We start from the raw sequence: 26,623 nt of genomic DNA on the forward strand, positions 1-26,623 counted from the left end.
GTGTTTATTTGTTGATGTTGGTGTTTTTAAATTGATTGATTCTGCCTTTAGAGTGAAGAGTGAAGTGAACTTTTGGTTTTGAGTTGCAACAACTAGAAGCAATAAGCTCCTTCTGAACTATTGAACTATTCTGAGCATGGTCAAACTTCATTATGTCAGCGGCCTCTAGAGGCCGCTAGGCTGCAATACACTAATGAATTTAAACAATCCTCTGGTACTATGATCTTTAAGGTACAACTCTATTGTAAACCTGAATGTGTCTGTTCTCAGCGCAGATTTGAACGGATCTTCAGTATGATGTGGGTTTAAATATCATACTGATCTGTTCTGAGTTGCAAACCTCCACAGTGTTTTATTTTAGATTTTAATGTTTTACAGTTTAATTGTATTTATATTATGTAGTGTATTTGTATGTTTGATGAGCTAAAGACAACTTTCCACACTACTATAATGACAAAGAAATCTGCTCTATTCTATTCTGATGTCAACATGACTATAGACATTTCCTACTAGTAATATCTCAGTCTCAGTCAATGTATACATTTTTTTCAACAGAAAGAAAGAAAGAAAGAAAATGTTTCAGCTTGCTGTACAGCTATAAAGTTAAAATCAATAAGTACATTTATTTATTGTACAGTATTTGTCTCTGTATTATTTGTATATGTATGTGTACAAATAATATTACGTATGTATATGGAATGTCTATATTTGATATCCTTAAATGTCAATTGAAATGCCCACAACCGAGTCCAGAAAAGTGTGACCCCCATGATAATGTTAATGACAGCTGTTTGATTTGCGGCGTACATTCTGTCAGAGTCGTGCGTTGCCAGACTGACTGTGTGGTGCCATTTATGCGCAGTTCGTTCGTACCAAAGACTAGAGCAGTGTGACGATCACTATCTCTGCTTTTCCCACACCTACTACGAGACCAAGTGCTGAGAACCAGCAGCACAGCTTATTGGAGGGGATGTTAGGGGGGGGGGGGTGGGGGTGGGGGTAAAAGAGGCGGACCCAGTGCGACCCCCACAGTTGAGCTCAGGAGTCTTTTACAATGCCGACCATTTCTCAAAGCGCGTGTTTGTAGGTGCTGACTTGGGGAGAGCGACGGTCCGTAATGTGCGTAAATAGCAACAAATGCAGATAGACACTGTATCGACCACTGAGAAAAAGAAAACAGGAAAGGAGAGAGAGACACTGATCACCAAATTATCCCCACTCACCAGAGGAATTAACCTGAAAGCTTCGTGACGAGAGCCTTTGGTAAGACTGAACAAATCTGGTCTATTTCTCCATTCAGGATAAATACACATGCTTTGCTTACAGATATGACGCAGCTTTGTTTGACGTGATATTTGTAGGCTATTTAACTGATTTAATTGAAAGGTTGAGGCTTGTAAAATAATAATTTATAACAATGGAACTAGTATGATTTCTTTTAAACCACACATGGAGCCCAGGGGAAAAAAGAATGAAAACACATATTATGGATATTTATATGCTATATGATCCCATGGCACACTATAGTGAGGCATATGGCTTTGTTTCCTATTGGGGAGTGATCAATACAGAAAGAATGGCATGTTCGCTGCCCCTGCAGTGAGCGCCAAGTCCAGATGTCACGACCATGTGCCTCAAGGAGTCAGTGACAGATTGTTGGTCATCTATTGTGCGTCTAACTCATGTTGCGTTTTCGATCTCTCTCAATACGCGTTGGATGAGGCTGGACGTTAAAGTGAAAGTCGCCTTGCAACAGGTAAAACCAACATCTGGATGAATGGCGACATGTCTATATGTGACCAGCGTGTGTTTTTTTTTTCTTTTCAAAAGCAGTTGTTGGCGCTTAATCAAACTGAATAATCGATATGAAGCTTGTGCCATTTAAATTGTGACTGTGAGACATTCTCCTGTAGTTTTTCTCAGCCTACACCGTCATGTGTTCAAGCCAAATGACACAGTAGAGACTGGTTCCTTTTTCCTCCTGCATTCAGAACCATGTCCGACTAAAAGTTTTCCTCTGAATAACAGCGACCACTCTGCGATAACAAATTCACCCTGCGTTGAGATGCGAACAATGTAAACAGCAGTAGCTTTAATAACCATCAGCAGCCTTTTAAAGCACTCTGCCTTTGTTATTGTGGGCTAAATATACGCATGTGGAAGAAGAGCGCCCTGTGTGGGAAATTTAAAGCTGCACATTATCACCCTTTACGCACTGAGCCTGGTAGATGTGATATTGTGTTATTATTGTCTGTCTGAAAACAGTGGCTTTTGGTAACAAGAGGTTTTTTCCTTCTACATTTGAGTGACAGTTTTTTTTCTCTCCCTTTACTTATCTAAATGTTTTGTGGTTTTTCACTTTTTCTTTGAGCGGTGAATTTGGGTTTTGTGGTCTTCCCTGCTGTTGTGGTGTATCATGTTAAATGTCACTTATTCTGTCAGTAGACCAGCGGCCAGCTTTACTTTTCAAGCAAAGGTATCATCATTTGGTGGTTCCAGCTTCTTTACTGTGAGGATTCGTTGCTTCTTTTGTCTTATATGACAGAAAACTGAACATATTTTTGGACTATTGATCAGACAAAACAAGCAATTTACTTCACTTGGGTCTTGAGGAAATTATGACAAAGATTATCAATTTATCGACATTTTTACAGACCAAATGATAAAATGATCAATCAAGAAGATAACCTGCAGATTAATCAATAGTGAAAAATAATCATTAGTTGGAGAACCTCTTTATTTTTATGTTTCATGTGTGTGCTTGACTGTTGCTTTACGATAAAATATTCTGCAGTTTATAATCATAATCATACTTCAACTTCAACTTTCAACTTTTTTATTGTGTTTAACTTGTGACGTTTCAGACATTTTTGAGGAAGAGGGTACGTAACACCGAAGTTTTTTCAAACCAGCATCATGGCCCTAAAGGTCGAAAAAGTTTCCATGCATGTAGCAGGTTGCTAGTTTCAATCTTTGACTGTCTTGGAAAGAAGTGGTTGTGCTAATGTGAGCGCTCCTGTGCCTCAACTGGTCAGATGGCGTGAAGAAAAGCACTTAACTCCCAGTCGCTTGAATGAAGATGGTGCCAGGTCATCAACTGTAGAAAACTATGGCTGCATTGGTGAAAACTGTGGAACTACCTGATGTGAAATATTGTATAAAAAGATTTTTTAAGTACCAAACACACTAAGGCTGAAAACCTTTAACCAATTCTGGGATACAGACAGACTGTCCAGAGAACTGAGGGGGCACATTTTTGACTTTGGCCCCTATCTAAACACCAACACCCTACATGGGTTTTCATGCTGGGTTCATCACAGAGGAGAATGAGCAGATAAGCCTGACCATGGTCACTGACCTCAGCATGTGCTGGGAGCTGGAGCAGGAGCTGGACAGGTGCGCCGTGTGTGTGTGTGTGTTTGTGTGTGTGTGGGGTTAGGGTTGGGGTGGGGGCGATGTTTTATCCATGTGGGAAGCAGCCAGTTGTGCTCTTCCGTCACTCTGAAGAGACCTGTGAATATCTGCGTTTGAGTCAGCCCCAAGTGTTAAGTATCGGCCACTCCAGAGGTTATTATTATCGTTGTCATGGGGCTCATAATCTGTGGAGCTGAACCTGACCCTATCATGTGCTGTTGTCTATTTATATTGAAGTCACTGGAAAGTCATTGTCTTTTGTTGATATTGTGTATTCAAATGGATTCATTTGTTTAGGTATAAATTTATGGATGTGAGTGAACTGATCTAATCCTCTGAGAGGAGTTTGAAGATAAAATGTTCTCCATGCCGGCCCTTTCATCTTAAAGATTTCTTTAATGGCACCAACACTCCCACGAGTTTGTTCCCTCTGGAGCAACCAGTGCCAAAACATAGGATCTCAAGCTAATATATGCAGCCTTTAAAATTCCAGAGAGAGCCACATGTCATTGTATTTGAACAGTCACAAGAAATAAATCACCATATACTTGGCAAGCGAGGAAACTTTAGCATATATTGGACGTCAGCAGTGAAGTTATATAAGCTGATATATCGGTCGGGCTCTCCTAAAGACTTGTCTTGACTTTGGATTTGAAAATAAAGACATTCAAGTCTCAAGTTTTGACCTGGAACAATACAAAATATGTAAAGCTGCAACAGGCAGATATCTACTCACCTTGTTATTCCATATTGTTGTGTAATAACAATATGGAATAAAAATGTGAAAACAATGTGACAACGTGAGATGGACGTTCCTGTTTATCTTACAGGATAATTATCACCTGAATCTGTAGCTCCCCTTGGTTTTACGGAGCTTTATGTCAAAGTTTCTCCTCATTGTTCAGTTCACTGTTACGGTTCACTCTCATCAGTTATTGCAGGTTTAATATTTAATAAAGCAGTTTCAACGAACACAGCTTCTCCAGCCAAACAAAGCAATAAGGGCAGTGAAGGGGAACCAAAACAGTAGCGGACCAGAAAGTAAAAAATGTTTTTTTGGTTTTTTTTTTCAACTTCATTATCATGACCATTGTTCCCATCAGTTTTACACTTAGTCTTCATTGTAGAGTAGAGTCTGCAGACAACAGGAATCTGGACATAATGTTATTATCAATAGTGCCATTGCAAACAAAGGCAGAGTTTATAGCAGAGTGTTTCCTCCACATTGTACAGGTATTCCTGTGTTGGTGTCTCCCTGCTGTATTCTAACCAGAAACGTTGCGGGCTGAAGACATGCTCATGCTCAGTTCAACAGACTCAATTTGATCCTGAGTCATTACTTTCTATATGTTCGGGAACTTCATGTTTGGTCATACCCCCGTGGATCAAAGGAAAACAGAAGTGGTGCACTTGCCTCTGTAGCTGGCAGATTTCAGCGGTCCAGCGAACACCTCACCTGCCACCATGGTGCAGCAGGGGAGGATTGTGGGGCAGTTCGCTGTTGCTCTGCAAATCATCTTTTAAAGAGCTGAGCTTAATATTCTTAGTTAAATCCTTGTGTAAACACAGATTTAGCTTTGGCCACTTGTAAAACAGCATGTTAAATTATATCTTGGCTCCCTTTGTGCGATGTAGAAGTGCTGCTTCCTTTTACCATCCCTTCAACGATTCATTCAGTCAGTCTGTGTGAGAGAAGGAGTCAGAAGGAGACAGCCTGCGTATAAATTCTGTGAGGTACTTAATGGGCTGATGATGAGATGATGGTTTATTAAACATTCTCAAACACTTTTATTAAATTGGATATCGCCTGTTTGTGATCATCACTGACCATGTGTGTCTCTGAATGTCGCTTAAATGCTGATTTTTTTTTTCTTTTTTTTTTCTTAAATTCCTTTTAAATCTGGCTCAACCACACAGAGAAGTCAAAGCTGCTGTATAATGCACATCAATATAGAGTTGTAGCTAATGCTCTTGCAAATGAGTCACCAAACATGCAGATTTTTATATTTTTATATGTTGTTTACTGTACAGTATAATGGAGGACTTTGGTTTCTGATGAATGTTTGTGTTCAACAGTCAGGGGAAACTTCTTCACCTGACCTCCACACAAAGATCTGTGCTAAAGTAAATTCAATAGGCTACAAACTTTTCCTGAACAATGTATAGATGAAAGACTTTTGCAGTTGCATTTTTTTGGTCTTATTCCTAAATGTTATTTTTACATCTACATTTACATCTTTGTTTGTCTTGTAGATTGCAGCAGACATTTTTTTTTTTACACTTGTACATAGTGGACACAGGGTTCACTTACATTTACCATGTACCCCAATTTGCCAACATTTACAACCTACAGCTTTAATATGTAGAATTCATTAACAGCATTTAAACAGACTGATGAAGCATGTGCTGTAGATTAAACTGAATTGTGTTGTGAAACTAATTCCTTTGGTGAAAATGCTGGTTTTGCCTCTGGCTCAGGGGCTGACTCGTGATTCAGTTAAATCATTAGTGTGTGTGTTCTGTCATGCATCACACTGCTTGGAAACAGGCAGGTGATGCAGGGAGCTACTGTCCATTTTAGCATGAATGTCACAGCTCATATCTTTTGTTGTGTATATTTGAACATTTGCATTAGTGGATGAAGGTGAAATGATCGTGCTGACCAAAGGGTATAGGAATGTATCTAATTGTATCTATATGTATACATATATATTTATTTTTTTTAACAATGAATTCAGGTTCAAACATTTAGAAACTTTTTTTTGTTGTTGTTTAACCTACTACTGGTATAATATGTTTAATATATGTACCATAGAGAATGTGTGTTGATTATCTAGTCAAAATGGCTGAAACTATTTGCTGAGTGTTATAACTATTTAAGCATATTGATATACAGGGGGGCAGAGGGTAAAACATGGCTCAATGGTTCAATTAATTGTTGTCAGATGTTACTTTTTACTGTACTTGAAAACACCAAAATGAATCTAACTCAGTAGCATATAATGGGAGGGATAGTAATTAACTAGTTTATGCACTGAGTGAATTACTTTTCTCTCACAATAACATTTTGTAATCAGTTGCATGTAAGGATCATATTTATGGCGTTACTCAAAAAAATGCTCCAACATTTTGTTCATTTCAACATTTAGAAGTTATTTAGAGCATTTACAAGGGATGTAATCCATGAGAAATTCACCATAATAAAAGCCCGCGTTGCCATGGAGCGGAATACTTGATTCAGGTGGTGGCCGATATCGCAGGGCACGAGCATGTGTTCCTCTGTCCCCAGCAGAGCACGTGGCCGAAGGATGAGCTGGTGCTGCCAGGCGCTCTTGGCTGAACCTCGTGCCTGTTCCTGATACACCACCACATGGGCATCTCCTCATCTACATGTGCTCGCCCACCGCCCCCCACACTTGTTCCGTGCCTCTGCCTGTTTTATGCCCAGCTGGCACAAGAAGAGATGGGAAATAATTGTCGAGAATACAGCAGCTACAGCTCTTTTGAAAGTAAAATGATTTATAAATAGCTGCTCTCTCACTTTAACGGAAAAAATAACAAACTCAAACAACTAATTGTAATTCACCCGCCCACCTGTTCAAACATTTCAAATGTCACATAAGTCCTCAGAATGGGACTTTTCATTTTCATGCCTCTTCATGGCCGATTTGTTACGTAACAGAACTCACTTGGGGCTCCAGTAGAGTGTAAAAGTGTAAGGTGACCCCCTCTGGTGCTCAGTAGAATACCATATGCTCATAGGGCATTTTCTCAGATAGACAGAGATCAGTATTAATTAACAGTAAATAAGCAGTAAATTATTTTAGAATTTATTTCATGACGTAGAAACAGTGCGTTCCTTACCAAAACAGGTAGTAAATAAATGATCTCCATCTGTTTAGGATGTGTGGAGATACTTAGAAATAGAACGTTTTCATGGCTTGGACACAGAGACGTGGATGAGAAGGAGCAATATCAAGTTTTATTTTCATTTTTGCATCTCTTGCCAAAAACAATAAATTAATGCCCCTTCCTTTGCACCAGAGTTTGCACAAATTTGGTGTTAAAGATTCATGGATATTTTACATACATAATCCATCTCTACTAAAACAACTGGTATCATAAGTCACACTTTGAGCAGCAAACCAATTCCCAGTCTTCATCAAGCTAATCTTTTTTTTTTTCATTTGGATTTATTAATAAAAACAATTAGATTATACAACTAAAGTGCCAGGACTCTAAAGGTTAGTAGTAAATATGTGTTTCAATAATATAGAATGAGGAAATAGCAGCGGCACAACAATCACTTCATAAACCACATACTATGTCAAGTCTCTAACAAGCTGCCCTGGCTCATCTTGACGGACATGTTTATAGATGCACATATGGTTGAACTGTCTAGCCTGCCATTCACCCATTGCCAGATAAAATTACACAGCAGAAATAGTAGCAGCAACCGTGTGTGTTTACAGAACTGATTTTGCATACAGCTACCTGATCTCAGACTTGTTCTGTCCTTGGTCGGTCCACGTTAGATGCTGCTCCACGGTGCCTCAGCTCAGTCAGTTCAGTATCAATGCTGCTGATTGACTGCATGCGTCCACCAGAATGGGTGGAAGTGGAAAGCCACACTAGATCACGAACCCAAACACACCATGTTTTTGAGTTCAATTTTGGTAAGGCCCATGTGGTATAGTTGGCTTGGATTTAACACAGAACGGCAACAGATGGAAGTGATCACACGGGTCTTTACAGAGACTTCCTGAAAGCCAAACACCTGGTAATTTATTTTGATGTATCTTATGAGTCTGTAATTTCTCTAATAGTTTCCAATGGAAGTTTCCACGAAAGAACATTATTATTTGGTAATTATATTAAGGAAATTAGGGATATTTAGGGATATACTTTACTCTCTCCAAATCCTTTATATTGAATTGTATTATTACTTTGGTCTCTAGCACAGATTCTCAAGCACAGTGGTTCTCAAAGTGGGTCTGGGGACCACCAGCGGCCCTTGAGGGGGGGCCCTCAAAAAGAGGATTAATTCATTTTCAACAGAATTCCATCCATAACATAATATATGACTATTTTGGTCATGGATTCCAAACACTTTGTAATAAAACATCTAAAAGCAAAACTCTTATCAGATGGGATTCAGTGAAGTTTGTGTCAGTTTAGGGACCTTTGATGTGAAAAAGTTTGAGAACTACTGCTCTAGAAGATTAATTGGAAATAATTCACACTGTCACTGTTTTCCATATAATGAGAACCAAGGTACGTATTTTTTCCCCCCAAGAAGCTTCTTTGAATTTATTTGAAAATGAAAGACCTCAGACCTTGGTGTGACCAGTGGTTGCATTTATTCTTACGCAAAATCATCAGAGCTGCCTGTTGCAATCAATATTTTTATTTGAAATATTATAAACTATTCTAAACTGCTTAGAGGCAAGTGCTTTCATGTTCTGTTTTTTTTAGAGCCAAGATAAGATTTGGGGTTTTTTTTCTGTTATTTCCTGTGATAAATATACGTGTAGAAAAATTTGGATTTTATCTTATTGAAAGTGTAAACGATACCTTCTGATAACTTAAGATTAATTTATACCAAGCACTGAAAAAAAGACTCGAATTTCACCTACACCTCTTCACAAATGTCACTAATGAACGTAGTTTTCAAATGTCATGTGAGGCACAGTGTGTTTGCAAACATACGCCACCATTGACATAAATGAAGTATAAAACACTTACTTACATGGGTATATTGCCAGGTTACAGATGTACAGTACAACAAAACAGTGATCATATGGGTGGAAAAATGTCAACATTGTTATTAATGAGCCTCCTGCTGTATTTACTGTAAATGCAGTGGCCCCAGGGGGTTGCTGTTGGTGAGAATAAGTCCTGATCCTCTTTTTTTTTATTGCTGCTAATGACCAAAAACAGTGATAGAACTGACCTGGGCTCCAGTGGCACAGTATGCATCCTCTTAAAAAGTCCTCGCTATTTGTAATTTATAAGGTGAAGTCCTGCTCCGACTTCTGCGGAAATGATCATTATCAAAGTTATGCAACAGGAAGCACTGACATCAGGGGCTTTTACATAGTGACATTAAGGGACGTGTTACCTCAGGGTAGATGAAGCAATGTAAAGTTTCACTGACGTTAGCTGTTCATAGGTTTTTAATAAGATACAGATTTAGAGCTTTTTTTCTTCTTTTTTTTACCGGGGTCAATCATTCATTCCTTTATAGGCTACTATACCTGATTATTGTGTCGAGTATCATGCATTGTGACTTCGTTTTACTCCTCTCATGTTCCTTTTGTAGCCACAGTGGCGTGGTGTCAATGACCCTCTTCAGCTGTACAGTATGAATAGCAGTAACAGTGATCTTCTGGCAGAGAAGACACCGTGAACACAATTGAGCTGCTGTACACTGGACACAGCGGAAGCGGCGAACAACACGCTATTGTCTCTCTGGGTGAAATAGTGAAGAGGATTCATTGGGGTTGTGGCGGGCTATGACAACTTATTATTAGTTTTTAATCAGTGACAATAGTTTCTCAGTTAACAAATGTAGCTATACCACCTCTGTCTTCAAACCACAGCTGCAGAAAACCACAGACTCGTTAAGGCAAAACACTGTTAAAATATATAATTATAATATTACAGTAATAACTGTTTTGCAAACTGCTTTCTCAGTAATTTAAGGGACCCTTTTTGTGAGTGATTTGGTATTTTGTTTATCACCTTGTGCTTATATTTGTCATAATGACCGCTTTGTCATTGTGTGGGACCTCACCAGTAACAGTGATAATCTACAGGCTTGTGACTCTTAACTACACAAAAGACAAGAGCAAACAAAAATGTAAAAAAACTCAAATAGACCTTGACCTTTGACCTTGTGCTTTGGACTTGTTTGCCTTGCTCATTGCTGAAGTTCTGGAAAAGCACAAAAAAATTTTGTCATCGTTTCCAGCATTTTATCTCATCCTGTGATCACTTACAGCTACAGCATGTCGCTGCGTGCCGTTCATGTGCCGGTGTATGTGCAGCAGAAGTTTCAGTGAATGAATTGAATGAGTTACTGAATGAGGTCAGGTCTTGGTTGTTGGAAGTCACTGTGTCAACAGCAGAAGTGAGTCATCGCTGCACAGTTGCTGGACAGACAAATATTGAATAGAAGGATCCGTGACGTCTGTCATTGATCGCAGAATTTCAGAAACCGGACATATCAATAGATTAACACAAGAGCTAACATGCTCTGCAACACTGCATGACACTATATGAACTCCATTAATAATTACAGTTAGAAAAAGAGATATATAAAGGTAAATATAGCCAGCAAAACTGTACAGTTGGAAAGCAAGGCACTAAAGCGATGTAGCCTAAAGTTACTTTCTTTGGCCTCAAAGTCACAGAGAACAAAAATTATTATATCCTTGCCCTACTAATGTGAAACAGCTATATTTGATCATAATATTGATTATTAAATAACATGGTTTCAAAAACGCATTTCTCTAAAATATTCAATATTCAATAAATGCACACAATTTTAAAGTTAAAAACATTGTTTTGTATTATTTGTTAAGAGTTTCTGACTCAGACTGTGTGAGTGTTATTTGATCAGATTTGATTGATTTGAGTATGGTGTGGAAACAATGTCACAGATTATTGCTAGATCCTGATTAGTTCATGGAAATCCTTTTACATCAGCTTTTTCCAACCCAGTGGCAGCAAACCAGCGAGAAGACAAAACAAAAAAATGCAGAAATCTTTCATGTGAAAAAAATAGGAAGGTGACTTAGAAAATATGTGTTCAGGGTTAAACATTAAAACATTAAACATTCAAAGTGTGCTTCACATTTTCAATGAAAGGCATCTTAAACAAAGAAACATCAAACAAACAAACCCACACATCTGTTTGTTTGTGATTCATGACTTTTCTGCCTCTGTCCTAGGTTTTCGAGACACCAAGTGACTTTAAAGGATCACCTTTGTTGAACACATACAAGCCAAAAAAAAAAAAATCTGAAGTTGGATCATGGAACCTGCTCAGTCAGAGATGAACATCCTATCCAATGGGAAAAGTCACGACCTCGGAGACGACATGGGTGTGCCAATGAAGACGCTGCTCGAGGAGGATCAGTGAGTATTGTCTCACACAAATGAATGGCTGCTCTTTCTTGCTTATATACTGGTAATGGCATTTAACACAGCATGTGTTAAAGTCCTTTTGACGTTCTCTATTAGTTATACTTGTGTGGAAACCACATCCTGGATTATTTCAAGTAAAACAACTGACTTCTAAGTTAATTTTCAAAAAGTTAAAAACTGAGATTTTGACTGATTTACTTATATCTACCTTTGTCCCTGTGATAAGAGTTTCCCATTAATTTGACCAGGAGTCGGATGTGGTGAGCATCATACAGAATGACTTACTTCCTGCATAATCTTTGCTTTTTTAAATGCATGTTTACCTTGTTTTTGTGCTTGCCTCAACGGGTGGATCCTTATACAGAAATGGCACTCAAACAGTCAGGTATGTTTGTGAAGATTTGTATGGGGGCTTTTTTCCTCTGCATATTTTTTTTCATGCATATCATAATGCAAAAAAACAAACAAACTTAAGAGCGTGATTTTGACTACTGTCTGCAGCAGATATGTGTACAGTTTTTGATATAGATCGACAATCAATTAACAGGCATGAATTTCCCCCCTAGATTTGATGATCCTGATGGAGGACTGGAGAATGAGGAATTTTTGCCCAGTGCAGATGGAAAGAAACCTATACGCTTCACAGATGTGAGTATAAAAGCCCAAGTTTACAGACATGAAACAACAGAAAGAGCATTATGTTGAGAGATTTTGTATTTTGTATGGTCTTGTTCATTTTTTCCAACAGTTTGAAGGGAAGACCTCTTTGGGCATGTCTGTCTTCAACCTGGGTAATGCTATTATGGGCAGTGGAATCCTGGGATTGGCCTATGCCATGGCCAACACTGGCATACTCCTCTTCTTGTGAGTTTGTGATGTTTCATTTCCAGAACATCAGCTAGAATCTACGCACTTATCAAACAGAGACAAAGTCACTTATGTTAATGGGTGCAGTGCTGACTTGTTATCAGTTTTTTTTTTTTTTTTGACGTATCATCTTTACATGGACCTTTGGCTATAGTGGTGCTAATTTAGTGAAGGGTGGAGTCTGGTAAATGGTTGAATACACTCAAAAAAAGTAGTAAAAAAAGAAACTAAACAGTTGTCAAAAGCATGACGAGGTCCTGAGTATCTCCAATGTACTCTTTAGGAGTGGGCTGCACTTGTGGTGCGATCAAGTGCAAGGGTAGTGCTAGTTACTTACAGGAGTGATTTAGTATCTGTCATGACATCTGGTAACATGTCATGTCCCATGATATGCTCACCTCTATTCATGCCGTTTTGCTCAGGCTCTCGCCCCCTCCCTCGTTGCTACATATAGAGACCCCAGAAAGGCCACAGCCCAGAATAACCGAACTTCCAGACCCTGTGTGAGGCATCTGGATTGCTCATTTAGTTCCTTCTGCTCCGTGCAGACGGCTGCTGTCAGACCATGACCCTGGTAGTCTTGATCATGTAGTCTGTGTAGCTTCACAGAGCAAGTAGCAGGACTGAAATCGAGAATGGCCTCAGCATTAGCTTCAACCGTGGAAAAGGGAAGTCAGATCGATGCTAGAACTTTCGAAGAATAGCTCCTCTTATGAAATTTCTCACCGCGGTGCTCAGATTGGATCACATATGTTAAACTGTAGCAAAGGTTCAAGACTGCTAAAAGCTTATTGGAAAGTTTTGTTTAATATAAATGTTTTTTTCATACCTAACTGTTTCAGCAACTTTAAGATATAGTATCTCTTTTTATCTATTTGACATACACAATAGGACAAATCAGTATTAAAACAAACCTATTTTCATCGTACTGTATCTCACTGTAAACCTTTCTTTGTGTTTGGTCTATAGCACGAAACAACGCCTTTCATAAACCCTTGCATAAAATGCAATCTGCTTTTTTTTCTTCTTTTTTAAAAATCTGTTTAATCCCTGATTTCTATGGAATTAAAAGCATGTGACTCTTGTAAAAAGGAACAGGCTGGAGGAATTTAAAATGCTTAATTCCTAGAAAGAAAAAACAAAAGAGTGTGTATTTCAAGAGAAACAATATTGTGGGCTTTATATCGCTGTATAATAACCTTTACGCAAGAAAACATTGATGCAAGCTTCCTAGTGAACTGCATAGTTATTTGAACACATTTTTCAGAGCACATCTATTAAAAATATGTGCAGTATTTATGTTTTTTACATTTTCAGACATTTATATTTGTATATAGGCTTGCTTTGATGTTTGTTCTTTGTTGCCTCAGAGACATCATGATCCACTAACCGCGATACAAATAGAGATTCTCAGACCTCATCAGCATATTTCCGTTGCGATACAGAAATAGAGCAGTTATGAAAAGCCAAGCGCCTTGCTGAATATTTCACCAGGGTGTCAGGATCCAGAGAGGGATACTTCTTCATTTAGACAAGGCATCAAATGTGGTTATTACCAACAGACACAAATAAACACTATTTTGTGAGTTGAGGGAGCTCAGACAGTTTACACGGCCTTTGTGACAGCACTAGTTACTGTTCAGTGGAATCTCAGGGCTTGATCTCCACCCCTAAAGATTCCCACTTCAGTTGTGGCTACAAGAAATACAAAAGTGTACGGAAATGCTGGGAAAAGGTCTGAGAAAGGTGATGGATTTGAGATCAGCCTCTGACTCTTCAGGAATGTTGACCTGAGAGCCCTTGCCCGTGGCTCTGTGCCTCTGTAGGAGGACCACTACAACTCACCAGACAAAGGGGTTATGGGAAATAACATTTTCATCCTTGTGTAAGACTGTTGACCTTCATCAATGGAGTACATTTCTATTCTTTTATTTAAAAAGACTTACTGTTTCAAGAATGCCTCCTATTGTTTGTGTCAGCTGTTAATATTGTGTTACAGTAATACAATAAGCATTTTGAAGCAGTGAGCAGCATCGGCTCCAAAATCCCATGCTAAGGCAGGACATGGATGTAGAGAACCTATTGCAAATGAAGGAATGCCAGGCTTGTAATCCAAGGAATGCAAAAAACTGGATAAATATAAAGTTGACATGTAACAATGGCATATGACCTTTTGTATTGTGTCACAGGTTTCTTCTGACTGCAGTGGCAGCCCTGTCATCTTACTCCATTCATCTGCTGCTCAAATCCTCTGGCATTGTGGGTAAGCCTTGTGCCATGTCCAGGCCTTTTGCAGTGAAACAGTACAACCACTGTACATGTTATAAAGTTACACTACCAAAATGACAAAAAAAACAAAACATTAATTTAAAAAGGGGCAAGGATCAACAGTTTTTATAGTTCACTGGTTTAAGCACACTCACTATAGCAGTAATCTAGGCAGTTATAATTAAATTATTGTTTAGGTTTCCAGTCCACTTAGTTTCTCTAATCTAATTTAGACTGTTAATAAGAAGGGAAATTAAATTGAGTTTGATTATTCTATAATCTGGTGTAAAGTTTATAGTGTGTAGACAAATATTACTTCACAAATATTAAAACCAACATAATTCTTGGTCATTTTTTTGTGTTTTATTTCTTGTTTTTTATCGTGTTGCTCAAAGAGATGTCTCAGCAGACGTGAAAATGATTGTTTATAAAGTATTATCTACTTACAGGAATTCGAGCTTATGAACAGCTGGGGTACAGAGCCTTTGGCACTCCTGGAAAAATGGCTGCTGGTATAGCAATTACCCTGCAGAATATTGGAGGTGAGGAGCCACAGTGACTGTGCGGTTAATGCGTTCGCCTGTTTGTAAACTCCCTGTAGCAGAAAACAGGAATTACACACCATCAAATGGATTAGAGTTTATATCCCACATTACCCAACCATCACACATCCATATTCACTGAAAGCACTAGCAATACTTTGGCTTTTGTTCTGGGCTGCACATCTATTTAAGTATGGAATATAGGTTTGTATTAAGAGCAAAGACCAGTAGACCTGTTGGTAAACAGCTGTGTTCACTGAGGTTTTGCCATTAATAAAAGTTGCTCCCACTCACTGAACAGCATCTGTGATCAGATGTGTCTGCCCAAAGTTGGTCAGACACATTAGACTGTCATTAAGCAAAAAAGGTTAAATTCATAGAGCTCAGAGACTGAATGCAACACTTTTCATTTTGCTTTTTCAGCCTGAAAGTAAGTCCAACAGTTAAGAATGAATTACTGTTGAGATACTTGGTATTTCACAGTTCCCTAAAGACCAAGAGGATGTCATTAAATTGCTTGTTTTGCTCAACCAACAATGCAGAAGTCAAAGACAGCTGATTTACTATCACATAAAACAGAGAAAAGCAGCAAATCCTCACAGTGGAGAAGCTAGAACTTGATCATGCTTGGCATTTTTGCTAGAAAAATTACAGAAAAAATTGATTTAAGTGTAATCTCTGGATGATATATTGCCATTTTTTTAAAATTTTGTTAAATTGTAAAAAGTAACCTTCCCCTGGTTACTGAAATACCCCAAATTCCCAGAAAAAACATGACATGGCATGACCTCAGTGTCCTCAGTACTAGCTTCTGCTTCGTCACTTACACAAACACAGTATGATAAGTGTTCTTGTGACATGGCTTTGACGATGTTTGTTTGTCCAGTTTGCCAGCGTACTAGTCACTCGGCTGCTCATTTTCACATTTCCTTTGTCTTGTTTTATTACAGCGATGTCCAGCTACCTCTACATTGTTAAATCTGAGTTACCGCTGGTCATCCAGGCTTTCCTGAAGGCAGATCCCAACTCTGAGTGAGTATTATCATCGCTGCGCTTCCCATCAACAACATCCCTGCGCTGCTTGTTGAAGGCACATGATTCCTGCCTGCTGTTGGCCCAGAGCTCAGACACTGTGCGCAGGGTCAAGAGGCCTGGCAGACTTTGTGGCCAGTGAATATGTCAGTTTGCACCATTCATTGATTCAGTCAGTGAGGGGGGGAGGGGGGGGGTGTGATGAGAATGGCAGTTTGTAATTGGCTGAGCAACAGACGGGGGTGGGGGTGGGGGGGCTACAGTTGGGTATCTGTCAGTTATGTATACACACAACATAAACCCTCAGTACTTTCAGCTTGTGGAGGCAAGCACTGTTCACGTCAGAGTCATGCCACAGACACTCTGCATAAGGCCATGGAGGACTGAAGTGGATTCCAGCTGCCTGTTGAAATCTAAAAACAAACCTTGTGCTCAGAAGGGATTGCAGCGACTGCAGCCACTTCCCTTTAAAAACATCTCAGGCCTGGAACATAAACTTTTCAGAAATGTCAGCAACCTTGTGTTTTACATATTGGGGCTAAACATCCAGACAGCCCTCTTAGAGACCTGACATTAAATTCAATACACAATAAACAGCATCTATACAAGATATCCAACTATGGTTGTGGCCTGACCTGTCTCTCCATCATGCTGCTGCTCTCGTCTTTCCAATTTTTTGACCATACCCTTAAGATACCTCTCAAATGTGGGCCTGCGCCTCCTGAAGGGCATGTCATTACCCTTTATCACTGATCAGATAAACTCATATACTTATATCTGTCTTTGTGTGTATTAATGTCGGGGTCAGAAGCTTAGATACAATCAAAATCATATTAAGTATTATGTCTCTCTCTCTCTCTCTCTCTCACTCTCTCTCTGTCTCACACACACACAGACACACACAAGCACTAATGACAGCAGCAGGTGGTATAACATGGGTGCCAAATTCCGAGGTCGTGCATAAGGACAGGTCAGCTCAGGGCCAGCTCTCAACAACCGAGACACACACTGTTCATTTCCACTTGATGCACCTCTTGCTGTTCAAATCTGTGGCGTCAGGAGGGCACAGTGGAATGAGGGGTGGCGGGTGGTGGGGCTGTGGCTTTATTTATGACCTGTGGCTATCTAAATATAGATGGCCATGATGTGTAGCAGACGGACGGACAAGTACCTTTCACTTTTCACTAAGATTGCCTAGGGGAAGATAAATAAATAGTTTCTAGCAATAGACGAAGACGTACACATGAATTATATGGACACATTTCTTATGGAGTTTGTATGAGGATTATCAGGTACAATGTACAGGTTGCAGTGCAGAGTCTCAGCTTGGTCACACAGGGAGAGGATCTCAGGGCTGCAGACCCTCAGACTTGAACTTGGGACAGACTGAAGTCACAAAAAGGAGGCTTTGAGACTGCAGTGAGACTCGACTCCCTAAAGACCAGAGCGTGATTGATATTTCATCTATTTGAGAATTAAAAGAATTTGAGAACGATCTATCAGCCAAAGATATGTGCAGATAGGGACTTTTTAGAATTTAAGAATAAAAGTTAAAATAAATAAAGTTGGAAATGCACTTGTCAGTGCTCTCAAGTTGTGGGGTTTCTTGTTAATAATCATCTGACACATACACCAGTGCTAATATTTTGGTTACAACGTAATATCACAAGCCAGTATCATTGGTCGTGTAAAATTTTATAAAAAAAAATTAAAAAAATACAGTGCCAGACAGGCCTTTGTTAACCACACAGCTTAAATATTTAATTACAAGGCCTCTGCACTGCAAACACTTGACCTCAGCAGGAAAATGTTCAAATGCAAGACTTGCAGTTTGCTTATGAAGACTAGCAGCGTGACCTGTGCTTGTCCTCAGTAAACTGAAACTGGACTTGGATTGGTCTCAACTGTCGAGAGGTTTGACTTATCCTTAACAGCCTTGGATCCACAGCGGCCACAAGTGAAAGACGATCATCAGAAATGACCTACTGACAAGAAGTCCAAAGAGGGCGTGACCTGTGACTCGTGCGACTTCCCATGCTTTCAAGGAAGAGACACCGCCGGTCTCGTAGATCACTGTATGTTACAGCCTGTACTGCCGTGGCAGACAGCTGATCCCACTGGTGGTGTCCCGTTCGGATGGGTTTAGAATAACAGGCTTAGCAGCTTAAAGAGGGGCACAAAAAGCTTTCTATAAACAGGATTTAGGAGACAGTGGTCTTTAATGGTTTGACAATCATTTCTATAAGCTGCGTGTTGCTGGTGGTCTTCTCAGGTGTAAAGCTACTGATGTTTAAGATTTACAGTCAATATGTTTTCCTGAGTGAGTCATGCAAAGGAAAGTTTGTCTTTTCTACTCCATTAAGTAAACTGGTGATGGACTGAAACAAATCTTCTATTTATGTGACAATAAACAAGCTGTTGAACCTTTTACCTTCTGTTTACTGTAAACAATAATGTTGTAGCTGGTGAGATATCTTATGTTCTTCCAGTGTTACAAGAGTAGGTCACTGTAACAGATCAACACAGAACGCAATGACATGTCCGCGTGAGCGTGTCGTGTCGGCTATTTAGGTTATACGAGGGAGCTGTGTTTTTTAAGGGGCATTCACAGGATGTTTGTTTAATGGGAGGATATGTGTGGTGCCCACATATAGCACACAGTGATACAGCAGCAAGGTCCCACATTGGATTGAAGGGGGGAAGCAGGGCTAAGATTGGATGTGTCATTCCAACCTCATATGTTTTTTATCCTTGATCCAAAGCCCTTTAAGCAATGCCTTTTGGATTGGGAACTGTTTTTGGATGGCTCTGTGTCATAATACGAGTTGAGAAACAGGACATGAAGGACAGAGATGGCAAAGGCTGTGAAGCTGACATTGGTAATATTCACTGACTTCATCTGTCCTTTGTGTTGTGTAGGCTCCACTATGTCCTCCTTCTCTGCAACTGTGAACTGTCACATACATCATCCATTATGTAACAGTCTATTCCAGTGCTACTGTCGAGAGCAACATAAGCAGACACGTTTTTTCCACAATCTTGAGGCCAGTGATGTTCCCAGCGGGCTGCTGTTGTCCTACCAAAATCCAACACATCAACCATTTGGCCCGAGAGATTTTTTACAACCTGGTGACATTCAAACAAGTGCTCTCAGACTGTGTGATTTTAGAATAAGCAGCACCAACAGTTTCACTAAATGAGCAAAGCAATCTCTCACCATCTCAGTCCCTAGTCTATTTTTGTATGTATGTGTCTCTGTGTGCTGTGTCTCTGTGCCAGTGTTTGAAATATTGAGCTCACCAAAGTAAACTAGACTTTTCTCCAAACAGTCTGTGGTACATGAATGGAAACTACCTGGTCATCATGGTCTCTGCCAGTATCATCCTGCCCCTGGCTTTAATGAAGCAACTTGGTGAGTAACACTACAGTTGTACATGTTTGCTGGCATTTCTGCCTGTTGTCCTCTCCCCGATATTTATTTTTGAGACATCTGCATCTAACACAAAGGATCATTAATCTGATGTAACAGATGTGAATGAGGCGTATAACCTGTATATTTTAGACTCTTTTCATGGTCTCAAGCAGGGCACAGCCACAGGAGAGTGGAAGTTTTTAGCAATGACAAAAATTAAAAACACTCATGGTCAGTGTGTCAAAATTGTAATACTAAGTTAAAATGATGATGATGACTTACTAAATCAAAATTATGAGGTTTTAGGTCGCGTTCAAACTGACAGTAGCCCTGTAATAAAAAACATCCCTCTGCTGTGTTTTCTATACGGGGCCGATTTCGGGCTGAGTGCCTGCTAAGTCCAAATGTTTTGACTTACTGGCTGAACACGACCTGCAGTGTCCCCAGTTCAAGTCTTGCTGGGAACCTTCGTTTCATCTCTCGCTCTCATTTCCTGTCTTCTCTTGAATGTCTTTCATCTCTGTATAAAAGCCTAAAGTGCCTTTAAAAATTGATTTGCTAAGTTAAATTATTAGATATTAAGTAAAAATATGAGTATTAAATTAAAATGTCACAATGTGTTGTTAAATCGAAAATTTCACATGCTCTATTTTAACTTCTAACTTTAACTTTTGTTTTTTTCTCTTGGAGCCTGGAGCACCACTTCCTGTGCTCCCCCCAAACTTTAAGAGACTATTGGTCAATGACGTCCTTGTACTGGAAGATTTTCTGTTTTTACTCAAGCTCTGTTGTGTGATGTAGCTTTGACGTTTAGACCCTTAAGCTTTAGTCAGCTCATTCTATTTTGGTTCTTGTCCTCCGCATTTCAAAGCATTTTACATTTTACTGCAGTATGCTTATCTGATTCGTGCATTTGCTGGTTTCTTTTCAAGAATATTTTCTATCTTTTATTAAGATATGCTTTCGTTTGACCTTGAGCCAACTTACATAATGACATCTTGATGGAACATTTACCTCAAAGTCAAGTAATTAGTGTGTTTTTATTCCACCACTGGCAGCGGAAGCAGCAGGTGCCCAATTAGATATCTCTTTTCCTGGGATGATCACACTCTATAGTCCAGTCTGAGCTACTCACTACAACATGAAATAAACATGCCCCTTCTGATATCATAGCGATGTTTTTGTAATAAGCCTCATTTATAGAGCAGTAGGAAATCTGACTATAAACTTTCTCGACTTCTTGTGTAACTGATAAAGCTTATATAGTCCCAAACAACACATGAAGACCAAACGGATTAGTTCAGTTTAAAAAAGCTGTCACGTTAACTGTCTTGTTCGCTTTCTTTTCAGGTTACCTTGGTTATACCAGCGGATTTTCTCTCAGCTGCATGGTGTTCTTTCTCAGCGCAGTAAGTTGTTCCAGCTCACATAGCGGCACATCACCACTGTGACTCTTCACAAGGAGCCTCATTTGTTCTGGCATGTCATCTTGGCACATATGTTACTTGCTTTCCCACCCTCATCTCTTTCCCACACTTGTCTCTATTTTCAGTGGTATGTGGCTATGTTTGATAAGGCGAATTTAAGAGCTGCTTACGGACATCAAAGGTTGAGAGTAAAAGCTAAGTACTTAGAGGCTGAGTCACACTAATCTGATCCTTTCTTTGATTATATCCTCGCTTTTCTTCCCTCTTTTTGCATCTCTCTGCAGGTTATCTATAAGAAGTTTCAGATTCCCTGCCCGTTCGAGGAGTTCTCAGCCAACAGCACTGCTGCCCACCTCAGCGTGAACGTCTCAAGCCACGGCCACGAGTACAACAATGGTCTGGTTCACGCGGACGACGAAGACTCTCACTGCTACCCACGCATGTTCACCATCAACTCACAGGTAGGCGTCTGAAGTGAAGATGCAGTTTTCATATCTGGATCGTTTCTGAAGATTGAGTTCTGCAGGTGTTCCCACACTTATTTTGAAATGCTCGGTTGAAAATCACGTGTTTGTGGGTCTCTTCACAGACAGCATACACCATCCCCATCTTGGCTTTCGCCTTTGTATGCCACCCTGAGGTCCTGCCCATCTACACCGAACTCCGCAAGTGAGTCATCCCTCTCTAACCTTCAATATTTGATAGCATGTCAGTGCAGAATTTGGCGTTCACATAATATTCAACTGTCTCTGATTTCAGTCCAACACAGAAGAAGATGCAGAAGGTGTCAAACATCTCCATCTTAGTCATGTACACCATGTACTTTCTAGCAGCCCTCTTTGGCTACCTAACCTTTTACGGTGAGAACAGCTGTCTGTGGCACTTCGTTTGGAGTTTGTGTTTGCAGTAAAGGACATTTATACATACATTTATGCCCAAATCAGATCGATGTTTCTTATTGTGAAAAGATTTAATGAGAGGCAAAAGGAATACTGTTTGGCTTAGAGGCCGTAGAACTGAGAGATGCTTTATTAGAAAAGAGGCAACTATGGTTCAGAAAATAGTGAAATGATGATATTAACTTTGGAAATATCTATAAGAAATATTATAAGGAAAATCTACAGGGCCTGATTTTGTGATGAACCGGTGCTCTTCTCTATTTAAGCAGTAAAATCTTAAATTTTACTGTAACATTTTTTTGGCAAGAGAAAGTCGTCGTTTTATGAATTTCTTAATCAATGGTTTAATTCACTATATGTTTTTTTAGTATTGCCCAGTCTTGTCTTTTGACACACAGTATTCATGGTTGAAGTAAAATCACTTACTGAGCCTTTACTTATCTACCTTTTGCATTTCTACACATAGAATGAAAGCTCCCTCTTGTGGTGGTTGTTTGTTATAATGATGTTGTCCACTGCCAGAAGGTACAGTATTACTGAGTGACAGTCACATGTATTAATAAAATATGTTCTCTTTATATTCCTGCAGACAATGTGGAGCCTGAACTGCTGCACACTTACAACCGGATCGATCCTTATGACACTTTGATCCTGTGTGTGCGAGTGGCCGTCCTCACCGCTGTCACACTGACCGTCCCTATTGTGTTGTTCCCCGTGAGTTTGTTTTTGATTAGTTGCACCTGCAGTGCTAGATGAATCTTATATTGTGGTATTATTTCCTTATTAAATTAACTGTTTGTTTCTGTCCACAGGTGCGTAGAGCCATCCAGCAGATGTTATTCCCCACCAAGGCTTTCAACTGGTTGCGTCACATTGCCATTGCTCTCATTCTGCTCACCTCCATCAACATGCTGGTGATATTTGCTCCAAACATTCTGGGCATCTTCGGCATCATTGGTTAGTTTAAAACTTAGAGGAACTATTTGTAAGTTTTGCTATTGCTACATAGCTAACACATTAACAGCTGTTTACTTACCAGTTTAGAAGAAACTTTGCAAGTTCAGCATCAAATTTCATTCCTTTTAGCAAGCAACAGCAGTGTTAACTCTTGTTTCTATCACGTCTTTTCTTCTACTGAAGTTGGCATGCTAAACAGCTAGCCCCGGCCTGTCTCCTCATTTTCCCATAGCAAGTCACCGTAGCCTCCAATCTGCCCTGAAGACATAGCGATACTCAGAAGGTGAATTATAACCTCTTGTATTATAAAGACAAAGATGGCCGAAGCTCTTGTCAAGCGTCAATCACCCACTCCCGGCAAGAAACCATGTTCAGCATCAGAGAAAACTTAGCCCCTTTAACATTTCTAGTGCCACACACTTGAAATAGTATAAAGATGGACTAGTCCCACAGATAGGCTGTAATGTCTAAAACTGTACGAGGCACTTCTGAGACATGAGCCTTTTATGTCTTTAGCTCTTCCTGTTATATCTTATATCTTATCCTATATTACCAAATAACAACAGAAAAATCCCTGAGATTCTTAAAAAGAGCATTTAATGTTTCCTAGAAGTCTCATCCACATGTCTGGACTTATTTGACCATAGGTTATATGCTACATACAGTGTGATCGTTGGTTACTTATTCTGTCTCTGTTTACATACTGAAACCTCCTGTTTGACATGGCAGTGTCATTATGTTTCAGGCCATTAAAAGCAAAACTAAAAAACATGACATGTTTGTTCACGGACAAACTGTTGGCTTGTGTCAATATTATTGTCATGTTCTGTCCTCAGATTGGAGGCAACGTTTCATAGGTTAGAGGTGAAAGTTGAAAAGATTTAAGTTAAAGGACCGCCAAGGACATCTTCAAAGCAACGGTTTCTGCTTTGACAAAACATGTGGATGCATTTAAGTACACATGTGGGGGTACATTCAGGATGTACTTGAATGCATATCAGTATACAGAAACATACAAATATAACTCACACTGTCAGATGACGCAATGGAGCTGGTTGTTTGTTTAGAGCTCACAATCTGGTAATTTAGCTGCGTTTATTCTGAGTTCAAAAACTGGTGACAAAAATACAAAAATCTGAGTGAAAATATAATTTGCAAAGCAAGCCTCCTGTAACTTTTTTTTGTTTAATTGTTTTTACTCACAGGAGAGTGCATAAGGCAGCTCTTTGTGTTTTCTCCTCACTTTCTATCATAAGATTTACTGAGCTGTGTTTGTTACAAAAAGGCCTGGTATTTGTATTGGTAAACTGTATTGAATGCTCTCTTATTCATAAAAATAATTCATTAAAATATTTTGAGTGCTTTAGACTTTAAAGGAGCCATTTGTAAGTTTTGCTATTGCTACATAGCTAACAAGTTACATAGCTAACAGCTTTTTACGTACCAGAGACAACTTACAAACAGCCTCTTTAAAGAACCCAAAATAAAACGCTTTATTCCATGATGACCCCTCTTTTCAAGTTTAATAATGTTTGGATTAATTACTTGGTACAATTTATTTAATCTGTTTTCCTCATCATCAAAACCAGGACAAACTAAAATATAATTTCAGTCTTTGGATATAGTCATATAAATATTACTTTCTGTCATTAAGCTAAAATCGTATGCACAGTAGGCTACATGATGCATGAGGACATAAAATCCAGCTGGAAATATGTTAAAAGGAAATCTGAACCTTTTAAAAAAAAATCTTATATATGTTTCAAATGTTTATGACTGCATTCAATAAAACTCTCTGTATATTGCTGTATGCTTTGTTTTTGACCAGTCCTTCCTCTTTATGCTTTACTCAGGTGCCACGTCGGCTCCCTGCCTCATTTTCATCTTCCCTGCTGTTTTCTACATCCGCATCGTCCCCAAAGATGATGAACCCATGAACTCCGTTCATAAGATTGTGGTGAGCCATTAGAAGCTTTGTCATGTAGTCCTGAACCAGTGATTATACTAGTATGGTGATGCGGGCCTTTTTGTGGTCTATTTTACATACCAGAGTTCTTGATAATGAAGCTTCTGTACCACTGGTGTGCTTTCCCCTCGTTTCTAGGCTGTCTGTTTTGCTGCCCTGGGCGTCTCCTTCATGGTAATGAGTCTGAGCTTCATATTCATCGACTGGACAACGGGGAGCAGCCGTGCTGCAGGAGGCCACTAGAGGTTGCTTCAGTGTGTGTGGGCTTAGGAAACGGGGAAAAAGAACTGGTTAGTGTAAAGGGAGCACTACCACCTCAGTGGGTACACACTACAGGGTTGTCCAGCACACAGTAACAGTAATATACAGTATTGTATGTGGGTTGGAATCACACTTTGACTAATCCAAGTTGAATTAGCTTTTTGACTGTAACTTAACGCATATCTGAATCCTTTCACAAAAAAGTTCAGTAATTCAGCTTAACGTAGTGCAATGATGATGTAATTTATATGAATAATCAGGACTGAACAGGGTCTTTTTTTATGATCTGTTTACCATCTGTTTGTGCGTCCACATTCACGATGGTGAAATGGTCCTTTCCTGTTGCTTCCTCTTTATTTACACGCAAACAGCTGCAGCTGGTACTGTAAAGAAAAAAAGTTGGTATGATTGTCTTTTAGACCGGAGAGAGGGAGGCATCAAGATAAACATAAGAGCTATAACTTAATCACTCAGAACTTATTTTTACACAAATATGAATTATTTTCCATGAGACGCACAAAACAGGACTCATCCTGAACCAGCAGCACTCTGAACTGTACATCATCGTGTAATATAAAACAAAAAGTGCTTTAAAGCCTTAAAGCGCAGATGACATTTCATTTTCATGATCTGTCAATTGCCAGAGTTGTTATGTAGTGTTGTATCATGCAGTCTAAGCTTTTGTTCCATATGCATAAATCAGCAATTTCTTCACAAACCCTGGTGCCTTTCTGCATTTGGAACAGCACAGAAACATATAAACAGGAGTGTATATTTATTTAGCTACTATAACTGTGTTTTTAATTTCAAATGGATTCTATTTAACTACTGCATATGATGGAATTAATGATAGCTTACAGTATATAGTTAATGGAAGGTGTTACAGACAGACAATACTTTGAATGTTTGATGAAATAGAAAGAGCTTGATTTAAGGATCTGATACCTCCCTTTGTAAAACTTTTAGCACATATACGCCAAACTGTGACCTTGAATATAAACCAAGCAGAGTTCAAGTATACCCTGACCCTTCACCTTTGAGTCTAGCTCATAAACCTCTATGATTATTTCCCCCCTTTAAATTTCTCATTAAATTCTTATGAATTCAGAAACTACCTTTTCCATATGATATGGAATCCATGACTTTGTTGCAGTTTTCCTCACTTGTGTTTAGTAAGTGAGGAAAATATGGCATTGAAGATAAGATAGTCTTTTATTAGTCTCACAGTGTTACAGCAGCAAAGTGGACAGTACAAAAAAGAAAACTGAAAAATGCCAATATGAAATACTTAAAAAGGAAAAATAATTGATAATAATATAATACTTGGCCATGGAGAGCGTTTTGGTTGTACTTACCCAAGTTTTGAGATGCTTTATATGGATAAAAGTATGTAGACACTTGAGCAATATACATATCTCAAAACTTAT

At 39.2% G+C, this 26,623-nt stretch overlaps 1 protein-coding gene and 1 long non-coding RNA gene across 4 annotated transcripts; one reads left to right on the forward strand and one right to left on the reverse strand.

Annotated features, from left to right (window-relative positions):
- Positions 1 to 1,052: 1,052 nt before the first annotated feature.
- LOC111222854 (sodium-coupled neutral amino acid transporter 3-like) lies at positions 1,053 to 26,623 on the forward strand. Of its 3 annotated transcripts, none has more exons than XM_022746734.1 (17): positions 1,053 to 1,263; positions 11,370 to 11,556; positions 11,930 to 11,950; positions 12,132 to 12,213; positions 12,314 to 12,429; positions 14,622 to 14,695; positions 15,150 to 15,242; positions 16,193 to 16,274; positions 19,604 to 19,686; positions 21,037 to 21,095; positions 21,398 to 21,574; positions 21,703 to 21,782; positions 21,873 to 21,973; positions 22,602 to 22,726; positions 22,825 to 22,969; positions 24,823 to 24,926; positions 25,074 to 26,623. In XM_022746734.1, the coding sequence occupies exons 2-17, from the start codon at positions 11,453 to 11,455 to the stop codon at positions 25,176 to 25,178; spliced, it is 1,551 nt and encodes a 516-aa protein (XP_022602455.1). In that variant the 5' UTR covers positions 1,053 to 1,263; positions 11,370 to 11,452; the 3' UTR covers positions 25,179 to 26,623. The 3 variants fall into 3 exon arrangements, with proteins under 3 accessions (XP_022602455.1, XP_022602457.1, XP_022602456.1); XM_022746735.1 differs by lacking the exon at positions 1,053 to 1,263 and adding an exon at positions 1,450 to 1,756; XM_022746736.1 differs by lacking the exon at positions 11,930 to 11,950.
- Positions 6,350 to 8,034, reverse strand: LOC111222855. The gene is made up of 2 exons (XR_002665152.1): positions 7,909 to 8,034; positions 6,350 to 6,862 (listed from the first exon to the last, which is right to left on the reverse strand). It is a non-coding gene; the product is annotated as an uncharacterized LOC111222855 (long non-coding RNA).

This window comes from Seriola dumerili, unplaced genomic scaffold (assembly GCF_002260705.1).
Source record: "Seriola dumerili isolate Sdu_G_001 unplaced genomic scaffold, Sdu_1.0 BDQW01000109.1, whole genome shotgun sequence".
NCBI lineage: Eukaryota > Metazoa > Chordata > Actinopteri > Carangiformes > Carangidae > Seriola > Seriola dumerili.